This window comes from Lemur catta, chromosome 14 (genome assembly GCF_020740605.2).
Source record: "Lemur catta isolate mLemCat1 chromosome 14, mLemCat1.pri, whole genome shotgun sequence".
Taxonomy (NCBI): domain Eukaryota; kingdom Metazoa; phylum Chordata; class Mammalia; order Primates; family Lemuridae; genus Lemur; species Lemur catta.
The window spans coordinates 57077270-57099633 of record NC_059141.1 but is presented as its reverse complement, the minus strand read 5'-3'; the positions used below and the strand labels follow the sequence as shown (position 1 = coordinate 57099633).

Genomic DNA, 22364 nt, shown 5'->3' with positions numbered 1-22364 from the left:
ACATGGAATATGTGTGGCCTGCCTATTACTCCTGAAATTTAGCAGCTGGTCTTTGTCCAATTACCTTCACTTTTGGTGTCCCATTTGTGCTGTAATCATGAAATCCAAGGAGATTCCAGATCTCCTACTGCCCCTACATCCACTTCACTACTCATAGCCTAAGCTTTTGTTTTATTTTTTTAGAGACAGGGTCTCACTGTGCTGCCCAGGCTGGACTGCAGTGGCTATCCACAGGGGTGATCGTAGCCCGCTGCTGCCTCGAACTCCTGGGCTCAAGCAATCCTGCCACCGTAACTCCCAAGTAGCTGGGATGACAGACATGCCACTGTGCCTGGCTCACATCCTAAATTTTATGCAGGACACCTGAAGTGTTAAAGTCAATATAGAACACTTATGTTGAAAATATGTTCAAGCCGGGAGAAGAAAGAATTTGTGTTCCCCCCCCACCCCCGTCCCTTTTTCTTTTTCTTTTTCTTTTTCTTTTCTTTTTTTTTTTTTTTGAGGGAGAAGCCATTTTTTAAAGCAAATTTAAACTCAGATGATGGCTTGGGTTGATGATGTACATCTGTTGCTCTGCTGTATGACTGAGATGCAAGTTAAGTGTTGAGAAACTTTCAAAAGAGAAAATGGGAAATCTGCAACAAAAGACCTACACTGTTGTGTGAGGTATTTCGATCAAACATTTTAAAAGCAAATGTTTTTCTTTTTTAATTAACTAATAATTGTACATATAGGGTAACATAGTGGTGTTCTGATACATGTGTAGTGATTGTATCCATCACCTCAAGCATTTATTTGTGTTCAGAATGTTCATGATCCTCCCAGCCATTTGAAACTATGTATTATTGTTACCTATAGGCATCCTACAGTGGTATATAGCAGCAGTCCCCAACCTTTTTGGTACCAGGGACCATTTTCATGAAAGACAGTTTTTCCATGGGTCAGGGAGATGGGGTGGGGTGGGGGTTGGGGGATGATTCAAGTGCGTTTCATTTATTGTGCACTTTATTATTATTACATTATAATATATAATGAAGTAATTATATAACTCACCATAGGTTGGGGACCCTAGTATGGAGCACTAGAACTTATTCCTCCTATCTAGCTGTAATTTAAAAAGCAATTTTTATTACTTGATCCCGTTCTCATACTTGGCTAGAAGTTTGGCTGGAGATAGGATCTAAGTCTGAACATAGCACTTCCTGATCTCCCAGCTCCCCTTGTTGCTGGTGTGAACTCTGACATGGGTCTAATTTGTGACACACATCACGTAGTTTCATTTATTTTCAAGAAGCCTGTGGTTTTTTCAGCCCATCTACTGAGTCTTTTATTTCAACAACACAGATTTTATTTTAACTTTATTTTCTTTTTATTCTTTTTTTTTTCTTTAATTTTTTTTTTTTTTTTTTTTAAGCCTGGTCAAGTGAAGCAGTGGGAGTGGAGAAAGGAACAAAGGGATCTGTAACTGGTTGTGATCAATTAGTTGTAAACACCACTGCACTTGGACCAACTTTCTTTTTATTCTTGATGTTTTGAAGTTTAAACTTGCCTTTCCTAGATATATTGGTTCTGTTGCTTAGTGCTAATTGGATCCTTCTAATGTTTTCTTGGACGTGGAAAATTTTCTCCCTTTATTTTTTGTTTCCTCCTTTCCCTTTTTACTTTTTCTAGATCTAGAACTTCTGGTTAGACAAATACCGAGTCACCTAAATGTTTCTTCCATATTTCTTAATGTTTCTCATCTCTGTCATCCTACCTTCTGCTTTTTTCAGCCTGTCTACCAAGTTTATTTCAACAATCAAGTTTTATTTTAACTTTACTTTGAAATAATTTCAAACTTCCAGAGAAGTTGTGTGAATAGTATAAGGAATTTACCCTTCACCCAGATTCATAAACTGCTAACATTTTGCACAGTTGCTTTGTCATTGTGTGTGTGTATATATACAGGAATCGTAAAATCTCATCTTGTACTGTTTGTAATGTTCATGTGTACACACACACACACACACACACACATTTTTATTCTGAGCTATTTGAAGTCACAGAACTGATGCCCCTTTAGTGCTAAATACTTCAAGAATATTAATATTCTGTTACTTACCAATTATGTACAACTATCAAAACCAGGAAAGTTAACATTGATACCATTGCAAGTACCAACAATGCCATAACCTACAGAGCTTATTCAAGTCTTGCCTGTTCTAGTGAAGACCTGAGAACACATTTTCCTGGCCCTGAATCTGGTCTCAGGTCCTGGTTCTCCTTTAACCTGAAATAGCTCCTTTGTGGTACTGACATTTTTTAGAGTAAAGCCAGTGGTTTTGTGGACTTGGTACTCATGAACACATCCCATCTGGGGGCCATGACGTCAGTGGGTCTCACGATTGATGATGTCAGCATCGGTCACTTAATGTGATACTCCTTTCTCTGAAGTTACCCTTTTCCCCTTGTAATGAGTAAATTGTGGGAGATACTTTGAGACTATGTTTTAGCATCCAGCAATGATTCTTATCTGAATCAACGGTTGCAAAGTGGTGCTTTTTCTAATTCCATTATTACATATATATATATGTGTATGTATGTATGTATTTTTTTTTTTTGAGACAGAGTCTCGCTCTGTTGCCTGGGCTAGAGTGCTGTGGCATCAGCCTAGCTCACAGCAACCTCAAACTCCTGTGCTCAAGCAATCCTCCTGCCTCAGCCTCCCAAGTAGCTGGGACTACAGGCATGTGCCACCATGGCCAGCTAATTTTATATATATATATATTTAGTTGTCTGGTTAATTTCTTTCTATTTTTTTAGTCAAGATGGGGTCTCGCTCCTGCTCAGGCTGGTCTTGAACTCCTGAGCTCAAACAATTCGCCCGTCTTGGCCTCCCAGAGTGCTAGGATTACAGGCGTGAGCCACCACGCCTGGCCTACATCTGTATTTAATTGGCATTCTGCTCTAAGAGCTTTTCCCTTTTTTTTTTTTTTTTTTTTTTTTTTGAGACAGAGTCTCGCTCTGTTGCCCAGGCTAGAGTGCCGTGGCGTCGGCCTAGCTCACAGCAACCTCAAACTCCTGGGCTCAAGAGATCCTCCTGCCTCAGCCTCCCAAGTAGCTGGGACTACAGGCATGTGCCACCATGCCCGGCTAATTTTTTCTACATATATTTTTAGTTGGCCAAATAATTTCTTTCTATTTTTAGTAGAGACGGGGTCTCGCTCTTGCTCAGGCTGGTCTCGAACTCCTGACCTCAATCCATCCTCCCGCCTCATCCTCCCAGAGTGCTAGAATTACAGGCGTGAGCCACCGCACGTGGCCTTCCCTTAATTTTTTTATCATCAGGATACACCCATGGATTCTTGTTTTATTCAGTGGGTTATAGTCTGTTAGGTCATTATTTGTTTTGATGCCCAAATTGACCCTGACTTGGTTACTGGGAGTTCGTCAAGCTGGCTCCTCGGTCCTTTTGACACGTTCCCATCTCACCTCTTTCTTCTGAGCACATTAAGAGATTCCAGAATCCTCTTGTACTTTCCTTGCCCCGGCCTGGAGTCAGCCATTTCTCCAAGGCACTTTGGTTCTGTTTAGGGGTGATGGTATTTAGAACCACAATCCAAGTTAAAATTTCTAATTTCCTGTGTTTCTGGAGATGTATTATGTATGTTCCAAAATCTTAGTTTGCTGAGTTTTGGGTCTTCTTGTTCATGATGCTATTAATAGTCCTCCACAAGTGTTTGCCAGTTTGGGGATGGTTGCTCATTTTCGTATTAATGAATACCTGTTCACCCCTGCTCCGTGTTCGTTAGCTGCCTGCAGCTGTTTGTTAGAGCAAAAACAATCCTGTCCCTTCTTGCCTCCTCAGGAGGATTCCAGCTTTCCCCACTCCATTTGTTCACCTCCCCTACCCCGCAAAGAGTTCTGTCATCATCGTCAGGACAGGCTGGGGGCTTTCTTGGAGGAGGATGGAAGAATGATGCCCAGGCTGCAGGCAGGACAGCTTTTGTTTTTGAGATAAAAGGATACTAGAGGAGCTGGGGTATGAGAGGAAAGGAGGATCTTAAGAAATATTTTATAGGCCATACAGCATAGCCTCTTCTCAGTTTCTGAAATAAGAGTAAAGGACAAGAATTATTCTGACACTATGTTGTGGTCTGTGGAGACGTCTCTGGGCTCAGCTGGGTGTGGGAGCTTCCTGCCTCCACTGACCCCAAGCATGTGCAGGGCTGGGTTGAGTTTGGGGCACCCCCAGACACACTCCCACCTCCCCAGCAGTCTCAAATGTTTTGGGTTGTGATTTACTGCTCTGTTTCATTTTATACCTGATCCCTTCTACTTCCTATTTTTCAGGAATTACTAATTTTCCCGATGCGTTTATGGTACCCTTTCTTGTTTTCTAATATTTTTGAATATTCTTACATGTTCTTTTCCCCCATCAGGCTTGGGGAAGGTTCCACTGTGTGCTCAGTCCACTGTGGTATTCTGGTGCCACAAGTGGAAGGGTGTTACTGGGTCTCCATCCAGAGTTACTAGATGCCTCCTGGGTTTTTGGTTTTGAGACAGGGACTTGTTCTGTTGCCCAGGCTGGCACCATTATAGCTCACTGTAACCTCAAACAATCCTCCCACCTCAGCTTCCCGAGTAGCTAGCTAGAACTATGAGCACACCATGCCCAGCTAATTTTTTCTTTTTTTCTTTTTTTTTTTTTTTTAAGAGATGGAGTTCTCACTATGTTTCCCAGGCTGGTCTTGAACTCCTGGCTTCAAGCCATCCTCCCTCCTCAACTCCCCAAAGCACTGGGATCACAGGTGTGAGCCACCACTCCTGGCCAGATGAACTTTAGAATTCTTACTGATCTGGGGTCCTAATTATAGAACTGTTTAAACAAAATTTACACTTGTTAAGGTTTTATGAAATTTAATCATGTTTGTTTTGTTGCATGGAAAATATCCTGTCTAAAAGAACCATTATTTCTCGTTTCATCCCAGAAACTTCTGGGAGAGTCATACATGCTGCTGGCAGAGTTGATCAGTTACCACTTTCCTATCAAAGAGCTCCAACCATATGAAGGTTGGATGACTTGTACCCTTTATGAAGGGAGCGATTCACTCTGCTTATTAGTGCAATGAATTCCAAATGAAAGTCTTAGATGTTTCAACTTAGTCATCAGCAGAGCCTGACCAATAACAGCAAGATTGAGCAGCATGGTATGGCCAGCAGCAAGGGTAACCCCCTGCCACTGGGTTTCCATCTGTGGTCTGGAGTGGCCCACGCCCATTATGTCTCAAGTCAGGATTGGTCTTGGCAACTGAGAGCGGCACTGGGGGTGAGCTGGATTCACACCTGTGGTCAAGATGATAAGATACTAGAATACTTCAGGAGAGCTGTTAGACTAACCACCTCACACGACAGATGGAAAAAGTTCAAGAGAGGTGATTTACTCCACAAACTGTCACTGGCAGAGTGGCCTGGCATGCTATTCATTTTAACATTGATCTTAGAACACTGAGCACATGAAGCTTCATGGTAAAAAACTAAAAACCTCTGAGGAACAATTATTTGAATTGATGACCCCCAGAAAACAATGAGAAGTGCTGGTAACCTTGTTAACCCCAACAACCAACTCACTACCAAGTCCAATTTGATTTTCTTACAAAGAGCATATTCAACAAATATTGAATACCTACTATCAAAAAAACCCACTTTATTTTCCAACAACTACATGACTGCTTTCTCAAGCCTGTTTACTTGAGGATCTATAATTTTTTGAAAGCCGTTGATACTGCAGGAATAACTGCGACTCTGAGCTGTACTGTCTGGTCCAGTATTAGTGTCACTGCCTGGTGTGGAGGCCTCTGAGTGTTTTATGTAGAATTAACTGAAACTGAAGTCAAATACGACCTGAAGTCACATTTACCCCACACAGTTTTGTTTTGTCCCATATTTCTAGCTACTTTACCAAATGTTTTTGCTCTCCCGAAGTAAATGAGGCAGAGGTTTGAAGGGCATTGCTTTATTCCAAAGTTGATCATTATTGAGAGAGATCTTTAGTCTTCCTTCACTTCCTCCCTCAGCTCCCTTCCTGGGTAGAGATGCTAATAAGAATGAGGGTGGTCATAAGATACTGGAGGAAGCAAAAAAGGTGACGGCTGTTCACATTCAGTTCATGCTTGGCATGCCTTGGCCTTTCCCCTGTGCGAGGCAAGGAGAAAAAGACATGAAATTAAAATTACAGATAAATACAAGGAATGACTGAAACTATAGAAAAGACACTAATCTCCTTTCCCTTGGTTAACTCAACCAATCCTTTGTCTCCCAATTCTGACCGACAGGGACCAAAGGGATTGGTTTAATCCTATTGCCCTGTAGTGGCTGGAGACTAGTTTCCAATATTGGCCAAAATGTCACCTCCATTTTAAATATTCCTTCTGGGAAAGAATGGCTTTTCTAGCATATGATTAGGGAAAAGAGGAAGCAAGAGAAAGGTTGAAAGTGTTGTACGGAAGTTTCCAACCACAGGAGGAGCAAAACACCAAAGCAGTTGTAGAATTCAGGGTGTGGCAGAGAGCTGGTGTCCAGGCCGCGCTGTCTGAGGACACAGCCATGCCCAGGTCCGCACTTGCCAAGAATAGTTCCCGCCAGAGAAGCATTCCAGTCCTCCTCATCACTGAGAAACAGCCAAATCCGGTGTGGCTAGAGGGAGGCCACCTACACCACAGTGTCTTTGCAGGTTTCCAGGGAAGAGCTAGACCAACTGGGTGGTGGTCTCCGGACCATCTCTTGCCAGAGCCCCAGGCTAAGGAGAGCTGGGCAAGTCCATGATGTCTGACCAGAGCTGGGCCCAGGGTTCAGGTCTTGAACATCAGGAAGCCCCCAAATGCAGTGCCCGGCAGGCTTCTCTTTGTGACTGACCCCTGGGTTAACTCAAACCACACCCTCTCCCCCTTTTGCAGCTCGGCCATCGCAAAGGTCGTTGCTGTGCTTCCACCCTTCTGCCCAGTGGTACAGACTGGGGTCCGACGGTGACCTCCAAGCACCAGCTGCCCGGTGCCTCGCCCTGGGCCAAATTCAACGGTCACTGCAAAGAGGTAGACACCACGCTCGGGGGCTCGGAAGTAGCCGTGTTCAGGGAAGTAGCTGCTGCCAACGTTCACGTATGTAGTGTTGAACTTCACTGTCTGCAGGGCAGCTGTCCCTTCTGAAAAGCCGGCATAGAAGGCCACAGGGGCGCCTGAAACACAGAAGGAAAGTGCTCAGTGACTCGTCCCTCACTCCCCTGGATGGGAAATTAAACCCTGAGACCTGCCTTTCTCACTGTATTAGCACTGGAAATGTTAATACACATTTCCCAATAGTAATGTTATTGCCGGGAGCAGGAGCTAAACTGCCAACTCTCAGGTTTTCATGAATCCAGAGAAGGGAAAATACAAGTCTGTTGTCTCAACTGATGTACATTTTAACAAAGCACTTTCTTTCTTGTGTGATCCCTTTTCCAACTTTCTTGAGAGAAAAGTATCCCTGATTGAGGGAACTGGGGCTGCGGCCACACGGTGTGCAAAGGGCACGCGGGGGCAGGAACCCAAGCGCCTGCTCCCAAACCACTGCTACCTGCTGGGAATCCTGAGATACCCGGGGAAAGAAAGAAAATGCTACCCATCCTCAAGGTAATGGTGCTGATAGGGAGATCACTGTGGAGCAGCGAAGGGCGGTTCCTACTGGATAAGGGCACAGGACCTTAGAGAAAGAAGGAACGAGCAGGTGGGGCTGGGGAAAGGAGGCCTGTTCAAGCTGGTCTTCTTCAGGTGGTTTTCAAAATGTTGCACAGAGACCTGGGGTTACAAATGGGGAAACTGGGGCCCAGAAAGCTTGTTGCTCCAGACTACACAACTAGTAAATTACCAAGCTGGAAGCGGATCTTGGGTCTCTTGATTTCAGATGTTCTCACCTTTGCCACATGCAGGAGCGCACGAGCCAGCCTCGGGAGGACAGTAACGCTGAGACCGAGCGCAGGTGCCCCGCGCATGCGCAGGCATGGGGGCAGAGGACCCCGCCGCGTGGGTGGGGACCCCACGGCCAGCAAGGAGCCAGCGGCGCTGCCTGGCCGGCGGTCGGCAGGGGGAGGGTAGGGCCAAGGGACGGGAAGCGTGGGTGAGTCCTGGCCGCGACACTTGCCGTGGCACCAAGGGCATGTCCCGCCCTCGTGGGTTCCCTCGAGGCTCTAGCTCTCGAGGAGCCGAGACCACGACCCTGTTCATCAGGGGATGAAACCAAGGTCTAGAGGAGGAGCACTTTGCACAGCAGTCGGCCACTTATGTTCCAGAAATAGAGCCCCAGCTCTTTGGCTCCCAATCCAGCAATAGCCTTGTGAATGACAGAATGTTTCTTTTCTCTGGTTCTGGAAAATACTCTGAGAATGAGAGAGTTCAGAACAGCGTTCCCGTTCGTGTAAGATCGCGCCAAGCGGAAGGCCGCCTCGGCCTCCGCAGTTCCCCCGGCGCCCAGCAGGTGGCGCTCGCGCCCAGCCGCGGGAAGGCCTCGGACCCCATGGTGTGCGGCCCGCGGCCTGCGCCCCCGGCTCCCAGCTCCCAGCCCGTGCACCCAGCAGGCCCTCGGCAGGTGGAGGCGTGTGCAAACGGAGAGTGCCCGTCCCTGCAGGGCACAAATTCAAGCCCTACAGCTTGCAAGACGAATAAGGGGACTTTTTTTTAAGGAAAACATTTTTTTTTAATTATAAAATATTGCAGTGGTAAACACAGATACCTAAACCATTGGGCAAATTCTGAAAGTCATCAGCACATTGAGGCCTTGCGCTGCTCATTTGAGGAAAAAGGATGGAAGAGCTAGGGTAGGTGATGGACACAGCCTCAGTCCTGAAAATGCTGGGGAAATGGGAAAACATGGACTGGGTTCCTGCATGTGCCGAGCCTTGTGCTGGGCATTTGGTAAAGGTAGCTGCCTTCATATCAGCCCTTTGATGTGGGCAGTGATTCTCCCATTTTACAGAGGAAGAAACAGATAAGTGATGCTGGAGCCTAGGCTCTTCCCATTGCTCCACACTGCCTCCTGGGCCTTGGGGTTCAGGGATGGGACCTTCAACAAGGCCTTGGACTTCCCACGGGCCAGGCTGCACCAGGGTATAGACAGCCAACATGACAGCCTTGTGCTTAGCCCTGCATCTGGGTGAGGAGTGGCGCCAGCCTCAGGCAGAGTTACTTGAGGCACAGAGCCTAGTGGTCCCTTCCTAGGGCCACATTCAGGGAGGGGGTGAGAAGGCTGGCCACACATGGCTTCAGCCTCAGAGCCAATTCCCAGGCCCACAGCCCAGGGCCCTGGAGGGACCAGCCATTGAGGGCCTTTCCAAGGGGGAGAGCCAGCTCGCTAGAGACAGCTGGACTGGGTCCAACGCTCCTCTGTGCCACTCGCTGGCTGTGGGAGCAGGACATTTCCCCTGTTTGAGCCTCAGTTTGGGGAAAGGTGGTAGGTAGCGATACTGAGTGCATCCTCGAGCTGTTGTGATGATTCCTCACCATGCAGCCCAACAAGGGGCATTGCAGGGGCCCTGGCACAGGGCGGCGAGCCAGGTTAACTACTGTGGGACACACACGGAGAGAACGAGCTCCTCTCAGGCCTCAGCCTTTCCCTGTACAGCAGTCCCCTCTCATCCCTGGGGATGACCCCCCGTGGATGCCTGAAACCACAGATCGTACCAGACCCTCTATGGACTATAGTTTTTCCTATACATACCTGTGGTAAGGTTTCACTTATGAGTTAGGCACAGTAAGAGATTAACAACAATAACTAATAATAAAATAGACCAATTATACTGAAATAAAAGTTATGTGAATGGGGTTTGTCTCTCACAATATCTTACTGTACTGCACTTGCCTATTTTCGGACAGTGGTTGATGCTGGAAACTGAAACTGTGGAAGGCAAAACAGCAGATCGGGAGACTGCTGCTGCACTCCTGGGGCACTGCCACGGCAGGCGGCTCCAGCCCGTGTGCACACTCCCTGTGTACAGCGGTAAGCTGGTTAAAGACACAGGGGGGGAAGGGCAGAGCTGGAGGGATTTGAGGGTGTGCCATGGAAGGGAGGTGGTGCCCTTTCCTCTGCGGCAGGAGCAGCAGGCACCCAGCGTGTGTATATGAGCAGGGGGGCAGCAGCATGGAGGGGGCCGTGCCAGCTCGTAGGCTCTGGCATCAGCAGTTGGTTCTTGTGACTTCTCCTGCCCCTCCAGACTCTAGGTAGCCTAAGAGGCCCATAGCCCTGTAAAGAAAGTGGGTCAAGGGGAAGGTGGACCCTGAGTAATGGTGACCGGTGACCAGGCTGTTCTCTTTCATCCTGGCCCCCTAGAGTCCCCTGGTCTCCCGGGCCCAGAAACTCACCTGCCTCCCAGAGCTCAGCGCCCAAGGCAGCTTGCACCGGCCCTGTGACATGTGCGTCCGCCAAAGGCTCCACCTGCTTCTTGTCCCTCTTCCGGGGAGTTTCCAGGCCTTTCTGCTGCTTCTTTCCTCTCTTGGTCAGCATGGCCTGCAGCTTCCCCAGGTCTAGGCTGACGTTAGCAGCCACCAGCCCTTGGAAGTTCCCAAAGAGGCTGTGGAAGAGGTGCAGGTGCTGCTCCAAGCTGCGCTCGGAGGCGCGGAGCGCGCCGTGGAGGCCCTCGAGAGAGCCGTTGAGGGAGGCGGCCCCGGAGGCCTCACAGCACCGCCCGGCGAGCTTTACCTCCGAGCTCAGGCGCTGCAGCTCCTGGGCCAGCCCGGCCAGGGCCGTGGCGCCCGCCTCCTGCGCGCCCGTGTCGTGGCTGGGCTCCGGGCGCTCTGCCAGCCGTGGGGGCTGTGCGCCACGGCCCGCGGCCTGCTCCAGGGCGGCCACCCGGGCGGCCAGCGCGTCCCAGCCGAGCGCCTGCTCCTGCAGCCCGCTGGCTGCGTCCTGCAGGGCGGTGTGGATCTGCTCATAGCGCAGGGGCAGCGGCCCCGGCGCCTCCTCCGACATCTCCTCCATCACCTCCTCCCCGAAGAGGGCGGCCAGCACGGCCTCGTGGCGCAGTGCGTCCTCCAGCAGGGCGGCGAAGGAGCTGTGCAGCCGGCTCACCTCGCGGCGGGTCTCGGCCGCTGCCGCCTTCAACGCGCCCACCTCGCCGTCCAGCGCCTGCAACTGGCTCCGGAGCCGCGCCGTGGCGGCCCGCGCCCGCTCGCCCTCCGCTGTGTGCGCGTCCACGGCCTGCGACATGGCGTCCACGGCGCTCCTTAGGGCCTGCAGGGAGGAGCCGTCCAGCTGGCGCCGCTCGTCCAGGCTCACCTGGGTCTCCTCCAGGGCGCGCGTGGCGTCCCTCTGGCCCTCCCGGATGACGTCCAGGTCGAAGTAGAGCTTCTGGCAGTTGCAGTCCTTGACATACTTGATGAGGTCGGCGTGGCCGCCCTGCAGGTGCTGCAGGGTGAGGTTGAGCTCCAGGAGCTGCCGCTCCACCTCCTCCTTGTTCTCCTCCATGATCAGAGACTTCTCCATCAGGATCACCCGCAGCTCCCGCAGCGCTGTGTGGTTCACCTGCAGCTCCTCCACCTGCCGCTCCACCTTGCTGATCTGATCGAAGGTCTCGTCGGATTCGGAGTACAGCTCCTTAATCTCATCCGCGTGCTGGGCCAGGGTGGTCCTCATGTCCTTGAGGGTGTTCTGCAGCTCCTTTTCCCCGTGGCCCATGGCCACGTGCAGCGCGGAGAGGTTCCTTTGCAGCTGGCCCAGCCTGGCCTGCAGGCTGTCCGGCTCTGGCCTTGCCCCAGCCCCCGCGGCTGCCACCACCAGGCTGCCGTTGGTCCCTGGGGCCTCCTGGGCCTTGTGCAGCCTCTTCAACTTGGTGTCCACATCGGCCTGGACCTCAGAGAGGGAGTGGTGCAGGGAGAGGAGCTGGGTGTGCAGGCGATCCTCCACGTCCTGCTGCAGCTGGCCCACCCTCTGGGTGTTCTCCTGGACCTTGGCTTCAAATTTGGCACCAAGCTCCTGGAAGTCAGCCCTGGCCACGGCACTGTCCTGGACCCTCTTGATGGCCTGGCGGTTGGCCTCTACATCAAGAGACAGGTTTCTTATGGCCTGGAAGAGGCCATGCAGGCTTTCATTGAAGCTCCGCCAGATGGGGCTGAAATGCACTTTCAGGAAGGTGTCCACATGGGGCAGCAACACTTGCTCCAAGGAGCTACCAGGGAACTCTGCAACAGACACACATTTGTACAAAAGCCCTGCAGAAGCAGACACCCCTTCCCAGGCTGGGAGCCCCTCCCCAGGCCGGGACTAGCGCAGTCCTCTGAGGTCTGAGCCTTCCCGCCTCTCCCAGCCCTCCCCTCTCCATGTGGCTCTGCCTCTGCCTCTAGAGCCTGCCACTCACCCAGCTGCTGTGTTCCATTGGCCTCTGTTGTTGCGGCTGTGAGGTTACTAGCCAGGTCTTTCCACAGGCCTGGCAGGCTGTCTGCCACCTCCTGAATGTCATTCTGGACATCTCCCAGCAGCCATTCCTGTAGTTCCTGTTGCACCTCAAGCTGGTTGATCTCAGCAATAGGGTGGCCTGAATACACATCACACATAAGCATCAAGGGCTAACCCACCGGGCCTGGGCAGATCAAAGGAGGAGGTTTGGGGGCTGAGAGCAGGAGAGGTACATGCTGATGTCCTCTGACCTTTGCAGCCTTTAGCATCAGGAGAGCAAATGCATAGCAAGTGAGCCCTCCCTGCCTCCCACGCCCACAGCAGCCATGACTAATCAATCCTGACACACTCCCCTCCTCAGCACATGGATGTGGCCTCACATGATTCACCGCAGCCCTTGTCAACAGTAGTTCACCACAGGACAAAACTCATTTGCCTTCTCAACCTTGGGCCCAGCCTCAAAAGGCCCTATGCCCAGTGGAGTCTCTTGGTGGGTTTCCTGTGGTGACTCCAAGACCAGGGCCAGCACAACTTCCTGGCCCTGGTTGGGGGGTAGGGGAGGGTGACAATGCCTCTTCCGGGCATGGGTTTGGGGGCAAGGAAAATGCCAACAAACCAGTTCTTCCCAGACACTGGGGGCAAGGGAAAGGGTATGTTTGCTCAACCAGCAGGCAGGCAGCCGATGGCCCTGTGAACCTGGCCCCTGAGGAGGAAGGTAGCTCAGGGCCTCAGAGGAGCCCCTGCTGACTCTGGGGCAAGGTTTTCCTGAAATGGCACTGCCCTATCAGGGGAGAAAGGGCAGGACATATGGCTCTGCCAGCCTGCCTGCCCGCCACTCCCAGGAAAGCAACACACCAGGTGCCACGCTGACTGGCCCGTCCCAAGGCTCCTGGCGGTCATCACCTGCATCTTCAGGCTCCATAACTGCCATGGAATCTGCAGAAGAAAGCATAGGATGTTGACCCCAGGGGTCAGAGGAGCTGCTTAACCAGAGATCAAGGGGGTGGTGCTACAGGGAGCCCTACCTTGGTGTTGGCAGTCGGGCCCCCCAAAGCCTGGACAGCACCTCCAGGCCACGGAGGTAAGCACCTTCTGCTTGACCTGGTACATTGGCTTGTGGGCCACACGGTACCTGGGGGAGGAGGGCTGGCTCAGTGACTCCAAGGTGAGGCCGTGGGACTTGGGCGAGTGGCCTGCCCTCCCCCACTCACATGACTTTGACTCTCTGGCAGTCTGGAGCCCCCTGTGGGCACGGCTGCTGCGAGTGGACGAGGAATTTCTCCGTTTTGCAAGCGGCTACCAAGGTGACCAGCTTGGACTTCTGGTAGGGGCACCAGTTACTGGAAAGCAAGCCAGAGGAGAGGGCTGCTGAGCCACACCCTGGTCGACAGGGGGCGCTGGTGCAGAGCGCCCACCCCGCCTCCCCGCCGGGTGCTGGAATCCGGGACTCCATTAGCCTGAGCAGGGAGCGCTCTGCATTATTCATCCCTGGGCTGCGGAGGGCACCTGCTCCGCCGCCTTCCTGAAGCCTCCCCAAGTCAGCACAGAGAGGCCGAGGAGCCCCCAAAATCACACAGCGAAGTTACTGGCAGAGCCAGAAGGGCTGTCACTGTTTCTCCTGGTGCCAGGAGGTTTCAGGGTGGAGCTGGGGCTGGAGAGTCCTGGATTCAAATCCGTCACTCTTTCTGCCTATGTGAGCATGAGCGAGGCAGTTAGGGAGTTTCAGTTTCCCCACCTATGCGTGGAGATCGTGGTGCCTCCTCTAAGGGGCGGCTGAGACCACGTGCCTGGCTCCTGACAAGCGCTCTGTGAACACGCTGCGCGGCCCCATTGCCCCGCAGCCTCCCCAGTCACTGCTCACATCTTTCCTCACCAGAGACCACGGCGAGGGCACCAGCTACCTGGCCACGCCCATTAGGACGATTACAGAAATGGACTTTCAAAGAGTTGTTGTAGGGGAAGGAAAGCAGCTGGCAGAGCAGTCTCCTTTCTGGGAAAGGCCACTGCTCCAGGGTCCTGCAGGGGGCTGGGGGGTCTCACTCAGCATCCTGAACCCTTGAGAGGTAGCCTCTCCATCTCTGCCCTTCCCCAGCATGTGCTGTGGGGTCCCAGGAGTGGGGGGACACTCATACTGGCAGAGCCCCAGCTCACTGAGCGGGTGGCTGGCTCCATGGGGTCAGTGGAAGGGGTCAGAGGGCCCTTCCCCAGGCAGTCAGCTCCCAGGGCAAAGCTCTCCAGAGTTGCAAGTGGTGATGACTCCGAGGCCCATTCAGCTCAGCACCTCTTGGGTGCCAGGCACCAGGTGTGGAGGTGCAGACCTTCCCTTCAGGGTCCCAAGGGAGAGCAGGCACTCGTCGCAGAAAGAATGATGGGTGCCAGGATCTGGAGAGACTTTCAGGAGGAGATCACTGGACCATGTCTTAAAGGGAGAGAATCAGCTGAGGGGAGTGAGGAGGGAGGCTGGGGACATCAGGAGAGGCCAGACCTTGAGGAAGAGCTGGACTGTCCTGAGGGCATGGGAAGTCACAGAGGGGCTTCAGCAGGGAAGTGACACGAAAGAGCCACTGTGGTTCCTGGTTGCAGAAACCCTCCCAGCAGGGAGATGAGGGCAGCTTGGACTGGAGGATGGTGGCGATGGGAGAGGTGGCCATATTTGTGAGATATAGAGGACAGGGCCTTGGTGATGGAGTGGCTGGTGCTGAGATTTTACTCTCTGGAGCTGGTCTTTGTCCTGGGGCCATTGGGCACTGTCACACAGGGATATTGCTGGGAAAGGCAGGGAGAAGACTGAGAGGACCGAGTGGCCCTGTCCATTTTGAGTGCTGAGGCCCCCCCAGCCTACTTTCCCACTTGGCTCCCAGAAGCCTGGTGGCAGCCGTCACCCTCCACTGCAGATTAGAAAAGCTCCTCAGGAAATGGCCCGGCCCAAGAGGAAACGACCTGAAGATGCTGACATCAGGGTTCCCCCAATGAAATAGCCCAGCCAGAGCATCCTACTGCAACATGGACCAGAAAGCCACATCCACACACCCAGCTTCTACTCAGCTTCTCACCCTCCCTGCTCTTATGGAGGGATCCAAGGATCACCCCAGAAACATCTCTGTTACAAAGGGGAGGTCAAAATGAGCAAAAGGAAAAAAGTCAACTTGGAGAAAACCAAGACTGTGCAAGGAGAAGTGAACTTCCCAAAAACTTCCACTATTCCCAGATTGATAAGAGAATTCACTGCACCCAAGAAACAAGAACAGGAAGCTATAAAAAAAAAAGGAGATAGGAGGAGTGAACAAAAAAGAACCCTTGGAAATTAAAAACATAACAGTAGAAATGGAAAGGAAATTTAATAGAAATGTTAGAGGGTAAAGTTAAAGAAAATTCCCTAAAAGAACAAACAGATGAAAAATAGGAGAGAGAAGGTAAGAAAAATAAAGAGCCAGGCCAGGCACGGTGGCTCACGCCTGTAATCCTAGCACCCTGGGGGCAGAGGCAGGAGCATCGCTTGAGCTCCGAAGTTTGAGACCAGCTTGAGCAAAAGCAAGACCCCATTTCTATCAAAAATAGAAAAATTAGCCAGGTGTTGTGGTATGCACCTGTAGTCCCAGCAACTTGGGAGGCTGAGGCAGGAGGATCACTTGAGCCTAGGACTTTGAGGTTGCTGTGAGCTATGATGAGTGCTATGATGACACCACTGCACTCTACCCAGGGTGACAGAGCAAGACTGTCAAAAAAAAAAAAAAGTCTCTGGGCCCCATCACAGACTCCCTGAGGTTGGGACCTGAGCATCACATTTTGAACCTCTCTGAGTCATGCTAAGGTACAGCCCGGGCCCGAACTGCTGTGCCGTGGAAAGCGCTTCAGCAGTACAAGAGAAAAAACCAAGACAGAGAAAGCCTGGTATCAGGAAACAGGTTCCAACCCAGAACCGAGGTGAAGGGAGCGCCCGGGACAACAGTGGGCTGTGGGGACAGAGGGCAGCAGTCAGACTGGAGCACACCTGGAGGCTCTGGGAGCAGCATCTCCAAGAAGACGCAGCTGGTCAAACACCTGACGTGAATGAGATGTTGAGAGCAAATGTGGGCAGCTGGCTGAGAGTTGGGAATTGAGTGGACAAAGACAAGAGCAAGACAACTTTTTACTCCAGGGAAGACCAAAAGTGCGCAGGGAGGAGAAAAAGCTTCATAGTTTATTTCAAGGTTCAACCCTAAGTGGTAGTATAGTCGCATGGATGTGTGCACATGCATGCACTTTGGGGTGTGGCGTGGGGTAGGAAGGAGAGCTGAGTCACAGATAACCCTCCCTCCCAAGCAGCAGCAATGTAAGCATGTTATTTAAGACACAGGTAAATGCAAAAGAATCACCTCAAAAATTGAAAGTCATTGCCTTTGAGGATGAGAGGAGGCTGGGCTTCTGACTGTCTTAACTCAGCTGTGGAAGCAGTTCCCTCTAACCCAGAGAGTCAGCAGACCTTTTCTCTAAAGGGACAGGTAGTAAACATTTCACACAAGATCAGCTACATAATCTGCAAGGCCCGGGGCACAATGAAAACGTGGGGCCTGTTGTTCAAGTATTATGAAGAATTTCAGGATGGTGACACCAAGTGTGGGGCCCTTCGGAGTCCAGGGCCTTGTGTGAGCCTGCAAGGTCACATGCCCCCGACGCTGACCCCAATTTTAGGCTGTTTTAGGCCACATAGACTCTGTCACATCTACTCAACTCTGCCATTGTAGCAGAAGAGCAGTCACTGACGGTATGTAAATGAATGAGCCCGGCTGTGTTCCAATAAAGCTATATTAACAAAAACAGGTGTTCAAAGTTTTCTGACCCCTGCCTATAGATATGTATAACTAATAAAAATAAAACTTAAAAAAATAAATAAAATTATTTCCATCTGGAAGAGAAAATGCAGATGAATAGCAAGAACATTTTGGAAGACAACTATGAGCAGGGAGTTTCTCTTCTAACTGTCAAGCCCAGCTCTAAAGCCAAGTAATGAAAACCATGGGCATTGGCACAGGGTTTGGCAAACCAATCAGTGGGACAGGGACCAGGAAGGGGCCTGTGCATCCCCAAGGGATTAGTAAGTGGGCAAAAGGGAGCACATCAAGATGAGGATGGAAGAAAGGAAGGACTGCTCGCTCAACACTGGAGCTCTGGAACCCCGGGTGAGATGCCTGGCTGCACAGACACCTGCCCTGGGCCCCCTAGAAATTCCTGGAACTCGGGCTCAGCCCTAGGGGAAAGCACCTCTCTAAACCACCTCTCAGTGGTTCTGAATGGGAGGAGAGGGGACTATTCCCAGGTGTATTGTCACAGTTGGCTGGTGGGTGCTACCCATGACTGGCAGCTGGTGGGTGGGGGCCAAAGGTGCTGCCAAACACCCTACAATACACAGGACAGCCCCCACACCCCCACAGAGAATTAGCCAGTCCAAAATGTCATTAGTGCCAAGGTTTAAGAAACACTGTCTCTAAACAAAGTTCCATTTCTCACACACCCTCTGACCTGCTGCAGAGGGGCCTGGAAGGCCTGTGGCCCCAGCGCGCCCGGCCTGGTCCAGCCTGCCAGGAGTGACGGGGACTTTCCACCTCCAGCTCCTGGAACCGAAAACTATGCCGCCCACCCTTCCTGCCCAGGAACTTTCTCTTCTGGCCTCCGGAATCTTGGGCTCCAGCAGCCACTGTTCTTGCCCGCACTCCCCCGCCCTGGGCAGTCCCTCCGCTGGCACCATGCAGGCTGCTGGCCCAGAAGCCCTGGGAACATTCCTGACCTTTGCTTTGGTTTCCTCCTGCTCTTGGCAGCTTCATGCTGGCCTTCTGTGCCTGTGCCCCTGGCCCAACTTGCTGAAGTGCCCATTGTTCTCACTGCCCCTCCATAGTCGCAGGCCTGCTCCCTCTTTGTGCCCTCCCTCGGGGAGCCCCGCTGGGTGCCCCCATCTCCCAGTGGTCTACGGAGGGGGAGGAGCCAGCCCAGAGTTTGGTGCCAGGTGGGAGGGGGTAGGAAGGGGCTCTCTGGTCTGGCTTGGGCCTGCCCTTGGCCTGCCCTTGGCCTGAACCAGATGGGACAGTCTGCTGGTCCCTTTGGAGCTTCTAACTGGGAGCTGGGAAGTCCGGGCTCTCAGCCCTTCTGCTCTCTGAACCCAGGGTGACCTTGAACAGGCCCTTCCCCCAGTTCTGGAAACGTGGAGAAGCGCTCGTCCTGGAGCACAGGGGTGGGGCAGGCAGAGGGAGCGGCCTGCAGGGAAGGGGCTGTTAGCCCAGCCTTCCGCATAATGGATGCGGCCGCCCGGAGCACAGCCATTATGTAAATGGCCTGGAGGGCCTCTCAACAGCCGGTAAACCCACCTCCCGCTGGGCCCACGTGGTCCTGGGGAGGGAGGGCGTACTCTCAGCAGCCTTGTTTTCTGAGGCCCTGAATCCAGCCATTAACGTAACCGTCCCAGGGGAGAAGCTCGCAGGGCTTTGTCCTTGAGCCAGAAAGGAGCCTTGGCAGAGAAGCCTGAGGCCCCCTCAGCGGGCAGCCCAGAGCCGGGTTCCCTGAGTGTGGGCCTGGGGGCTCTCCCCTGCTCATGCCCAGGGCCCTGTGCCCCGGGGCAGGCGTGGGTGCAGGAGGTGCAGTGTGGCCCAGAGACCTTGGCCTGGGCTCCGCCCTGCTCCTGTGTGACCTCCAGCCATATGCTGGACTGCTCTGGGGCTCGACCCCAGTGGCAAAATCCCAGGTGCTCCTTGTGTGAGGGCCGCCAGGCTACTGGGAGCAGCACCCCCTACACTACCACCCTCTTAGGGGACAGGACAGAGGATGCCTGGGGGGGCCTGGCTCTGTGGCCCTGGGTAGCGTCCCCACCCCTCTGAGCTGTCACAGCAATGTGGTAGACGGGAAACCTTCCTTGGGGCTCAGTAGGGTCCCAACCTCAGAGACAGTCCCACTGGGGCAGCAAGTCCTGGGTCTGAGGAGCCCACGGTCTAAACACCCCACCACGCCTGGGAGCACGGAGAGGGCCTCCTCCTCTCAGACTCCCAGCACTCACACTGCTGGCTCCCTGGGCTGGGGCCCTTGGGGTCCCCAAGCACCTGAGAAGCAGCAAACCACACCCCTCCTCCACCCCCACCCAGCAGTCCACAGACACAGTCATTGGGCTCGTGCTCCTCCTTGCTCGGGCTCTGACAAGGTCTGTGTCCAGGGCCTGCCCCAGCCCCGGGCTCTGCAAACAGGCATGAGGGCAAATGCAGGCTGGAGGCCTCGTCACTAATGGTGTGGCCACCCCGCTGGTGGCCACCCCGCTGCTGGAGTGCAGCGTTTCCAGGGGGGACTGGCGCACACTTCCGCCTCCCATCACAGGAGCTTGGGAAGCAATCAGGCCAGGAAGCCGCAGCGTTTCCTTCCTTCTCACCAGCCCTCCGGAAGCCTGGACAACTTGGGCCTGGCCTGTGGGGGCCGCAGCTTCTAGGGCTGTGGGAAGGAGACCCCAGCATGCAGGGCGGTCCCAGGCTCGGGACACCTGGGTGTTGCTGGGCCAGGTGTACTGGTGCACACACCTTCCCACACTGAGACCCCCAGGGAACGGCTGAGGGGACCCAGGCCTGCTCCCTGAGGCCAAGGGATCCAAGTCCCTCCCCACAACCAAGCAGCTCCCCACTCCTTCCTCAGAGGGAGGAAGGTGGCCCAGAGACCCAGGCATGGAGCTGGTGGCTTTGGGGAGGGAAGACTTGGTCCTTGGTCCTGAAATCAGAGCTGGGTGACTGGATTCGCCCCCACCCCCAAGAATCACCCACGCCTCCGGCCCTGAGAAGACCTGGGAGCCGGCAGGAGGGGGTTTCTCCACGGCCAGGCCCGCTCACGAAGGGCCGATGGGCCGATGGGCACTTAACTCTCAGCCCTGCCTCTGCCAGGCAAATCTGCTGTTGGGAAAGTGCCCAGCAAACCTTCACCTGGAAATGGGAAGCTGCCCGAGACTGAGGCTGTCCCGGGCAGATCGGTTCTGTGAGCCAGCGTGATGGTGACTGTCACACATCCAGATGGGAGACGCTGGGTGAATGCGAGTGGGCCCCCTTCACCCTCCAAATCCACACAGATGTACCCAACCACCCTGGTGTGTGAGGGAGGTGGGGGCAGTCGGGGGCGGGGCAGGGCATCCGGGGGCTGGGCTGCCTCTGAGCGCTCCACTCTGAGGGTCCAGCATGAGCTCTGGAGTCACATTCAGATGCTGCCCGGGCTCTCCCTAGCTGTGTGACCTTGGCACGCTGCTCAGCCTCTCTGAGCCTCAGGTCTGGGGGGTTAACTGAGATAACACTTGGCGAGGTGCCCAGAGACCCCGCAGTAAATGGCACCTGCTCCTCTGCTGTGGTTGGAGATGAGGTTCCGGGGCCACTGCAGACCCTGGGGGGACCCACAGGCCCAGCACCTTGCCAGCAGGACTGGCCCTGACCCTGGACAAACAGAACTTTGGAAGACAGTGTCGGGGGTCCCGGTCACAAGACCACCCCTCCCCTTCCCAGGGGCGCCAAGGCAGAGCCCCCCAGATGCCCCTGCCCCTCTGTGCTCTGGAGAGCAGGGCTCCCTCTCTGCTCCCTGCTGGGCAGTCAGGCTGCGCCCCAGGGACTCAGATCAAAATCCCATCCCCGGCCGGACCAGCCTTGCTGGGGCTCAGCTTTCAGAATTGATTTCTTTCGAAGAACAGAAGCCATGGCCAGGCCAGCTGGAACCATGCAGGGCCACTGTCCCTCAGCGCCCCCATGCTGGGTGATTGATGGCAGGAGCTGTTCCCTCGCTTTCCAAGGCCGTGTTCCCGCCATGGCTCAGACAGGGAGCTCCCTGTCATTCTTAGGTGGACGCTGGAGCATCCAGTCCAGGCTGTCTGGGGCGGCCCCTCGAAGGAGAACCTGGTTAAGCCTCACAGCTGGCCCAGCAGAGAGACAATATCAGCCCATTTCACAGATGGGGAAGAGAGGCCCTGCTCTGGCAGAGCTGGGACTCAGGTCCTGCACCGTGACCTCTGCCGAGATCCAGGCCCTCTTACCGTCCAACAGGGTCCCTGCTGGTGTCCTCAGCCTCTGCGCTCCAGACCCCAGGCGGCCCGGAGCTGTGTGGGTCAGAGAACCCAGTACCAGGGGCCTGAGCCCAGGCCCCCAGCAGCCCCCAGGCTAGGGGCCCCCCGAGGCCGAGCAGCAGAGTCAGGATCATCCTGGTGGTGGGACAGGCTTAGGCTTGGCTCAGCAAGTGACTCCAGAAACTGCCAGTGACGTTGGTTTCAAGTTAAATCTCAGAAGGAAAAAAACACAGGGACAACAAAGAGAGGAAGTGGCCTGGGCCGGCCCACCCGGTGGGTCTCATCCGGCCCCCGCCCCCCCTTGCCTGCTCCCCACAGGAGCCACCAACCATGCAGGCCGTTCGTTCCCTGTACCCCAAGAAGACTTGGCTCAGGGACACTGGGGGTGTGGGAGACACAAGGGGTGGCCCTACCAAACACGTCCCCATGGGAACCTGCTCCCTGGGAGCCAGGAGAAGCACATAAGCCTCAAGGTGGGGCTGCAGGAAGCGGTGGGGCTGGTCTCGGGGACCCACTGCCCATCCACACTGCTGGCCAGGAAGTGGGGGGCACGTCATGCCTCCTCAGCATCTTTCACCGCTGGGCTGTGGGAGCCAGCTGGTGGGTGGAGGCTCAGAGAAGGAAAGAAGCTATTCTGGGGTTGCACAGCGTGCAGCCAGGGGCCAAGGCCTGGGGAAGCCCGTTGTGTGCCCCTCCCAGCTCCTCCAGCTGGTTCTGCAGAGCCTGGCCAGGGGCATCCAGGATGCTGGTGGGTAGCTGATCAGCCCAGATCCGTCTGGGAGGTTGGCCTCTCTCACCTGACAGGCCTGCATGGCCTGACCCCTTCCCTACCTGGGACGTGGGGGCACCAGCCAAGGCGCCTCCCCCTCTGTCCCTGTCTCCCCAGGCATAGCCCAGACACAGCAGCCCCCAGCCCCAGAGCACCCAG

At 53.9% G+C, this 22364-nt stretch overlaps 1 protein-coding gene across 3 annotated transcripts; it reads right to left on the bottom strand.

Annotated features, from left to right (window-relative positions):
- Window positions 1-5979: 5979 nt before the first annotated feature.
- Window positions 5980-21611, bottom strand: MMRN2 (multimerin 2). 3 transcript variants are annotated; one of them, XM_045569035.1, is made up of 7 exons: window positions 21407-21611; window positions 13608-13736; window positions 13422-13528; window positions 13252-13332; window positions 12359-12535; window positions 10368-12182; window positions 5980-7213 (listed from the first exon to the last, which is right to left on the bottom strand). In XM_045569035.1, exons 1-7 carry the CDS (start codon window positions 21568-21570, stop codon window positions 6831-6833), a joined length of 2856 nt encoding a protein of 951 aa, XP_045424991.1. In that variant the 5' UTR covers window positions 21571-21611; the 3' UTR covers window positions 5980-6830. The 3 variants fall into 3 exon arrangements, with proteins under 3 accessions (XP_045424991.1, XP_045424992.1, XP_045424993.1); XM_045569036.1 differs by having other exon boundaries at window positions 7120-7716; XM_045569037.1 differs by lacking the exon at window positions 5980-7213 and adding an exon at window positions 9874-10248.
- Window positions 21612-22364: the final 753 nt, after the last annotated feature.